General features: G+C 44.5%; 1 protein-coding gene across 4 annotated transcripts in view; it reads left to right on the top strand.

Moving 5' to 3' along the window:
* cacna1g (calcium channel, voltage-dependent, T type, alpha 1G subunit) overlaps positions 1–7,500 on the top strand; it is a gene marked incomplete at its 5' end in the record, with an annotated part of 186,344 nt that overhangs the window by 162,796 nt on the left and 16,048 nt on the right. For all 4 annotated transcript variants that reach the window (XM_080455501.1, XM_080455498.1, XM_080455499.1 and 1 more), the window contains 4 exons: positions 3,952–4,022; positions 5,291–5,369; positions 6,274–6,395; positions 6,579–7,019. In XM_080455501.1, coding sequence (XP_080311627.1) covers positions 3,952–4,022; positions 5,291–5,369; positions 6,274–6,395; positions 6,579–7,019 — 713 coding nt within the window. The remainder of the gene's footprint in view (positions 1–3,951; positions 4,023–5,290; positions 5,370–6,273; positions 6,396–6,578; positions 7,020–7,500) is intronic.

Genomic DNA, 7,500 nt, shown 5'->3' with positions numbered 1-7,500 from the left:
ACAAAGTAACTAAAGTAACTAAAGGTTCCAAATAATTGTATTGGTGTAAAAGTACAATATCTGCCTCTGAGATGTAGTGGAGTAGAAGTAAAAGTACTGAAAATCGGGAATACTCCACTAAAGTAAAAAATACCTCAAAATTGTACTTAAGTACAGTACTTGAGTGAATGTACTTAGTTTACTTTCCACCACTGGTATAGCATGAGATAAGAAAAATAGTAACAGCACACTGTATGAAACCGGCCATATAGTGAGATTTCCATGTCGTGGCATGAGCGAACTTCTGTAGTTGGATGTGACAGAGTCAAGGAGTCTACCACCCAATCCTCGTCAGGCCTTTTGAGCCATGTACGTCGTGCAGTGCACCGAAGATTGTCAACACGACAGTTATATAACAACACATAAAAATACAGAGTAGGTCGCTGTTTGACTTAACAGAAACGGCAACCTTTACTGGCAAGATCACTGCGTTTACCCTTTTCCCTCGCCGAACAGCGTGAGTCGTGACATGTCATGTAACGTACAATGCGGCCAAAAGCACACAGTCTGCAGGAACCCGGGGGGGGATGAAGTTTGGAGCAAAGGGAGAGAGAGCAGGTGTGATGGATGACGTCTGACCTGAAAATAGATTATATGAGAACAGAACAAAGTAGGAATGAGAGTAATTGATGTCAGAGCACGAAAAGGAACGAAGTAAAAAGAGACAAGACGTGACGCAAGATGGATGAAAGAAAGCTGTATCCGCGAGAGAGAGAGAGAGAGAGAGAGAGAGAGAGAGAGAGAGAGAGAGAGAGAGAGAGAGAGAGAGAGACAGAGAGACAGAGAGACAGACAGACAGACAGACAGACAGAGAATTTACATGAATTTATTCAAAGGATAGCCCCTTGAGATGTAACGTCTAATTTACAAAGGGGTCCTATAGACACAAATATAAGATAAAACACAACGTTACATAACAAGCATACACAGATACAGACAGTTCACTCGCCCTCTCCCACCCAGCATTACTGAAAGGTTATTTTAAGATGAGAAAATAAAGATGTACTGATTTCATTGAATAGAAAGCAATACTTATTTGCATTATGCCATTTTAATTTGAAAATATTTACAAAAAATATATAAATAATGTATATTAAAAAAATGGACTTACTGAAATGTTATGGCCAAAGAAATCTATGCTAGCTATGGATTTCATGCAGTTTTCTAAGCCAAATGTTGTAGTTGGATAAAGGGGTGCTAGGATTCAGACATCTGGGAAGAGGTTACTGAAACCAAGAAGGTTTGAGAACCACTGGACTATAGCAGTGGTTCCCACGTTTTAGCTCACTACGTCGTCACGCTCATGTCACCATGACTCAGCCATAACCATAGAAAAAGTTCCCAATGCAGCTACGCCCAAATATGGAGTGTGTTGACTAACCTCAATGTGTCGTCATGGCATCAGGCGCAAACAAATCAACTACATATATGAGCATAAAAGGGTCCTCATTGACTAATGCTGCATTCGGTGTGTTGCGTGCCCTTCGTCAAACCTGTTTTCAGTGAGTGCTAGTCTCGAAGACCAGATTTTAGTTGTAAAACACTATTGCTTGTTAATGCTTGTAGATATGCAGGGCTTAAACTACAAGGAGCTTCAAAACATCATTAACTAAACAAAAAATAAATTTCTAACCTAAGCCTCCAATGTTTTTCCCTCTACACCATATCTCTTGCCGAAAATAGCTGATCTACAAGCTCACAACGCGTTGTGTTATGACGCGTTGGGACGCTAGAGTTCTTATGTGGTTGTTAAGCATGGGGTGATTGCACAGTAAGATATTTCTGCATGAATTCAAAACAGGACCTGAAGTGGATGAGGAGTCTGAACTGTTCATATGCTTTTTTTTTTGCTAATGACTGTCCACAAGAGATGCGAGTGAGTGTGTGTGAGAGAGAGAGAGAGAGAGAGAGAGAGAGTGTGTGTGTGTGTGTGTGTGTGTGTGTGTGTGTGTGTGTGTGTGTGTGTGTGTGTGTGTGTGTGTGTGGGGGGGGGGGATTGGAGTAGCAGGAGAGAAGCTTCTGTCTGATTACTGAGTGTCTAATGATGGAACTTGCAGGGGAGTCCTCAATGATTGCTTTCACACAGAAGACTGGGCTACTACACCTGCTCTGTATTTGTGTGCACACGCATGCATGCATGGGCGTGCATGTGTGTGTGTGTGTGTGTGTGTGTGTGTGTGTGTGTGTGTGTGTGTGTGTGTGTGTGTGTGTGTGTGTGTGTGTGTGTGTGTGTGTGTGTGTGTGTGCGTGCGTGCGTGCGTGCGTGCGTGCGTGCGTGCGTGCGCGTGTGCGTGCACGTGTTTGTGCGTGCGTGTTGTGTCCCTATTTGCATCAATACACACAGACCAGAACCTCCAGAATATATCCTTACTATCAGTCTTATCATTGTAGCCTCATTTGCTACAATGATAAGACTGGAAAGCCTGAAAAGACAAATATGTAAGCTGACATATACTAGACAGCTTCATCACAAGCTAATATATAAGTACAGAGTCCATTAATTTTCAATCACTGGCAATTAAAAGCTGAGGACTGGATTTAATTACTACCTATCGGAATACACTCCTCTGGTTCACTATGTATGTATCGCCTGGCTGTGTCACTCAACCGGAGTCAATTAAAGTCACGCCCACCCTTTAACAGGATTTCGGACCCCAATCAGCAGTGTGTGACCTCAATCAGCCTGTCAGCACGTCTGAAAGAATTCCTCATGGCTATGATATCGTCGCTGTCGGGTGGAAACTTTGTGTCTCCAAAACGCCTTTTCTATTATTATTTTAAGAACATTTTAAAATAGTGAAAATAGTAGATCTACAAGCTTGTACATCTGCTATTTTCACTGCTTTTGTGCGACACTCTTATGTGATGAAGTGTGATGAAGATGAATATCCTGGTAGGATCTAGCGTAGGTGAGATGAACGCTGGTACAGCTTTTCTAGTCCATCGGTTTCATTTAAGTTTCAAAGGAGGCATGAATGGGCACCAGTCCCTGTTCACTTATGAAAGACAAAAATTGTTAATGCTGCAATCCATAACGCAAGTTTCACGTCCCATGCCGTATTCGAATCCCAGGTCTCACGCGTGGGAGACCAAATTTCTACCGCTCTTCAAAATGAAATGAAGTATTGCACTTACAAGTATGTCACCAGGGTCTACATTTTCTCAGTGGAAGAGTATAGGGAGATCACCCCCAACCACACTGCAGATGTATTGCATTAACATAGTCTACCACACAGATTTGTTTAATGAATGTGCATAGCTCTCAAGTGAGCTTGTAGATCATCTACTTTTGCAGTAGGACACCATCGTACAGTATGATGAATAATAAAATAGGTCTGAAGTGGTTAATCACAGCACAGCACCCATATTCTGAGTTGATGAGATGAGTTGGATCTGCTTTTAGGTACTCTGATAAAGCGCATCTCCCAACCATAGGGATTCTTAAAACCCCCCATACATAATTTTTTTTAGCAAGACAGCAGTGGTGAGAGCAGCAGCAAAAGCAAGCAAGGCTGAGTAGTGCAAACTTCCAGTTAAATAGAGCAGTCTGAGAATGAAATGAGTGTGTGATTGGATGAGTGGATGTGAACGTGGAGCTGAGGCCGCCCAATGGTCAGCCGCCAAGAACTGCACTGAGTTCCCTGATAGAACTTGCTCTGCGCATGTCTGTGCCAAGCGCGACGCTCATTAATTGTACTAAAAAAGTAGAGAAAATATAAAGTTCTGGATTGCAGCTTTGATATTATGACAGGCTTTTTCATTATGTGTGTGTGTGTGTGTGTGTGTGTGTGTGTGTGTGTGTGTGTGTGTGTGTGTGTGTGTGTGTGTGTGTGTGTGTGTGTGTGTGTGTGTGTGTGTGTGTGTGTGTGTGTGTGTGTGTGTGTGTGTGCGCGCGCGCGCGCGTTCCTGCAGTACTGAAGCTGCTGAAGATGGCAGTGGGGATGCGAGCTCTGCTGGACACCGTTATGCAGGCACTGCCTCAGGTAAACAAACCAGCCAACATCTTGACACATCTCGCTGAAGCCTGCATTAAATCCCTGCCCCGCCGCCTACAGTACTGTATATATACTGTATATGTGTCTATGGAACCCTTTCATCATAATTATGTCCCTTTGGAGCTATGGTCCCATCCCAGGATCCCATAATTGTCTTTTTCTTTTGTATGTTGAGCGTCCCTTCAATGACCCTTCCCGTGGGAACTTGGAAAACGTCGCTGTCGGGTGGAAACCTCATATGTCCCAAACCCTTTTTATTACTATAAAAAAGAAAACCTTTAAAATAGCGAAAATAGCAGATCTGCAAGCTCACAATGCGCCTATACTATTACTGCAACTACTATTACTACTACTACTAAACCCATAAAAAGTCGAAATAGGGAGATAAGAGATTTCTGCCCAACAGCAACGAAAAGCAGGTTGTTTGAAGATCCCTCTGTGCAGTGTTGATGGAGGGTGATAATGAGGCTTCGCAACATTCAGTAAAAGTGACAGTATTAACATTCCTCACAACGAATAAGTTGAATATGCGCTGATACCATCTCAGGCTCTGATAAAGCTTCTAGGGCTCCGCTGATAATTCCCCTAAAGCTTACAAGAAGTGCTCGTAATTAATAAGTCCAGTAATGGGATATGGAAAGTCTGACGTTGTGCGACGATTAGCACTGACAGAGGTGGCTAGGGGGTAAAATGGTAAGGCTGTTCATTACCTGTTGCTAAGCCCCTTTTAACCAGCCCGCTTATCTCCTTTTTCCACTTCAGTAGCAGGTACACTATTAAATGTATAACTCTCTATCATAATCCTCCCCTTTCTCATCTTTCTCTGCTCTGTCCCTTCACAATACAACTCTGTGTTTGACTTTGAAAGTGTAAAAATGGATGAGATTAACATTCTGCTGTGTTGTTCCTGGTTATCCCTCATTTGTTTTTTTTTAAACTGTGTTTTGTGTCACTTTGTACTTCCCTCCGGAGCAGCTTTGATTTCCTTTTTGCAGTTTAATCGGTGTCACAGCGTTGTGTTTATTTTCTCACCGAACTGGGTTAGCTGTCATTTTTGGGATTGATTTGGACCTACAGTACATAATCCTGTTCCTTCTGGAGGCTAATTTACACATCGCACAACCCCTTTCAATAAATGTTGCTCCAGTTTGTTTTTGTTTTGAGAGTGACTCTCTTGTCAAAGGAGATGTGTGAGTCAGGCATTAATAGGGCTCTGTCTTCTTAATTGTCTCTGTCTTCCTGTCGTCTCCCTGCAGGTGGGGAATCTGGGTCTTCTGTTTATGCTTCTGTTTTTCATCTTCGCAGCGCTGGGAGTGGAGCTGTTTGGTGACTTGAGTAAGACACAGAAAAACATACGCACGCACGCACGCACGCACATGGTTCATGGTTCAAGGTTGAAGGTTGTACTTTATTGTTACATCTTGTGTACAGGTACATACAGTAAGAGTAAAACTTTTTTTTTTCACACACATACGCACGCACACACACGCACACGCGCATACAGGCGCGCACACGCGCGCACACACACACACACACACACACACACACACACACACACACACAGACACACACACGTTCTTCATTATTCTTTCTGATGTTTTAATGTAATGAAGTAGTTCCTAATTAACTGATTTCTTTGTGGGAATAATATATTGAACCCTTCAACTGTAGCTTTTATCTTTCAGATTAATGTAATTGCAATGACCATCATCTCATTGCTCTGTTATGCTCTTATATTTCAACCCCACCCATCTCCCATACAGTGGGTCGGAACCAATTTCTGGGTCGCGGACCCATTTGTATGGGTTACGAGTAAATATCCCTTTTAGGTTCCTAAAGAGATTTTAAATGATCATTTCAAAAGATTTCCCAAAATTATAAAAAATAATATAAATAATAATCAAAATGTTTCAGAAATAAATAAAAAAGTTCAACATAAAAAAGCATACACTTTTCCCCCAAATCTAAGAAATTCCATACATTTTATATACTTAAGAAGTAGTGAAAATAGCAGATCTACAAGCTCACAACTCGTCGCATAGCAACGTGTTGTGAGCTTGTAGATCGGCTACTTTCACTAGTTTGGGTCCTGGGGAAACATCAAATTTCTCTTTTGGGTCTCAAGCTAAAAGGTTTGGGAATCACTGCTACAATCTGACTTCCTATATCGTCCTCTCTCTCTCTCTCTCTCTCTCTCTTTCTCTCTCTCTCTCTCTATCTCTCTCCGCTGTCCTGTCAGTTTGTGATGAGCTACATCCATGTGAGGGTTTGGGCCGCTATGCTACGTTCAAGAACTTTGGCATGGCATTCCTGTTGCTGTTCCGAGTTTCCACTGGAGACAACTGGAATGGCATCATGAAGGTGAAGTGACACCGTTCTGAACCTATAGGATTGCGACGCATTGTGACCTTGTTGATTGGCTCTGTTTTGTTTTTTTTGGTTTTAGTTTTTTACAAATCGAACCCTGGTGCAAGGCCAGGTAAGTTGTCAGTCGGTGAAAACATCCACTTGTTGATCCACTGATCAGCTTCCCATGCCTTACAGGATACGTTAAGGGACTGCGCCCAAGACACGGTGGCCACCTGCTACAACACGGTGGTCTCGCCCCTCTACTTCGTGTCGTTCGTGTTGACCGCCCAGTTCGTCCTGGTCAACGTGGTCATCGCCGTGCTCATGAAGCACCTGGAGGAGAGCAACAAGGAGGCCAAGGAGGAGGCGGAGCTAGAGGCGGAGCTGGAGCTGGAGGCGCTCCACCGCACGGAGGGCGGCGGCGGCAGCGGGCCCAGGTCGCCCCAGCTGAACCCCATGGCTCTGGGTTTGGAGCGGACCGGCTCGGGGGGCTCCCCCTGGAGGTGGGCGGGGGGAGGAGACGACCGGGAGCTGGAGAGAGGAAGTGCAATGGACTCGCCTCAGGCGGATATAACCAGAGACTCGGTGCACATCAGCACGGACCCCACTACTCCCTGTCTGGAGACCCCGTTAGAGGTGAGGAGTAATGTGTGTGTGTGTGTGTGTGTGTGTGATATTTAGAATTTTTATTGAAGCTGCAATACTGATACATTGTAAAATAAGCTAATTATATTACACACGCGCACACGCTTGCACGCACACACGCTTGAATGCTTTCAGGCACAAACTCTGCGTCCTGAATAAAGTATTGGCACTTTCTACCAGTGTGTGTGGCCACTTTATTATCTCCTGAAGACTATCATCCACAAACACGCACGCACGCACTTACGCACGCACGCACGCACGCACTTACGCACGCACGCACGCACGCACGCACGCACGCACGCACGCACTTACGCACGCACGCACGCACGCACTTACGCACGCACGCACGCACGCACGCACGCACGCACGCACGCACGCACGCACGCACGCACGCACGCACGCACGCACGCACGCACGCACGCACGCACGCACGCACGCACGCACGCACACACGCACACGCAGTCACTCAAAC

The sequence above is a fragment of the Gymnoscopelus braueri genome (genome assembly GCF_963280865.1).
Source record: "Gymnoscopelus braueri genome assembly, chromosome: 17".
NCBI lineage: Eukaryota > Metazoa > Chordata > Actinopteri > Myctophiformes > Myctophidae > Gymnoscopelus > Gymnoscopelus braueri.
Note: the sequence above shows the minus strand (reverse complement) of the source record. Positions and strands in the feature narration are given on the sequence as shown.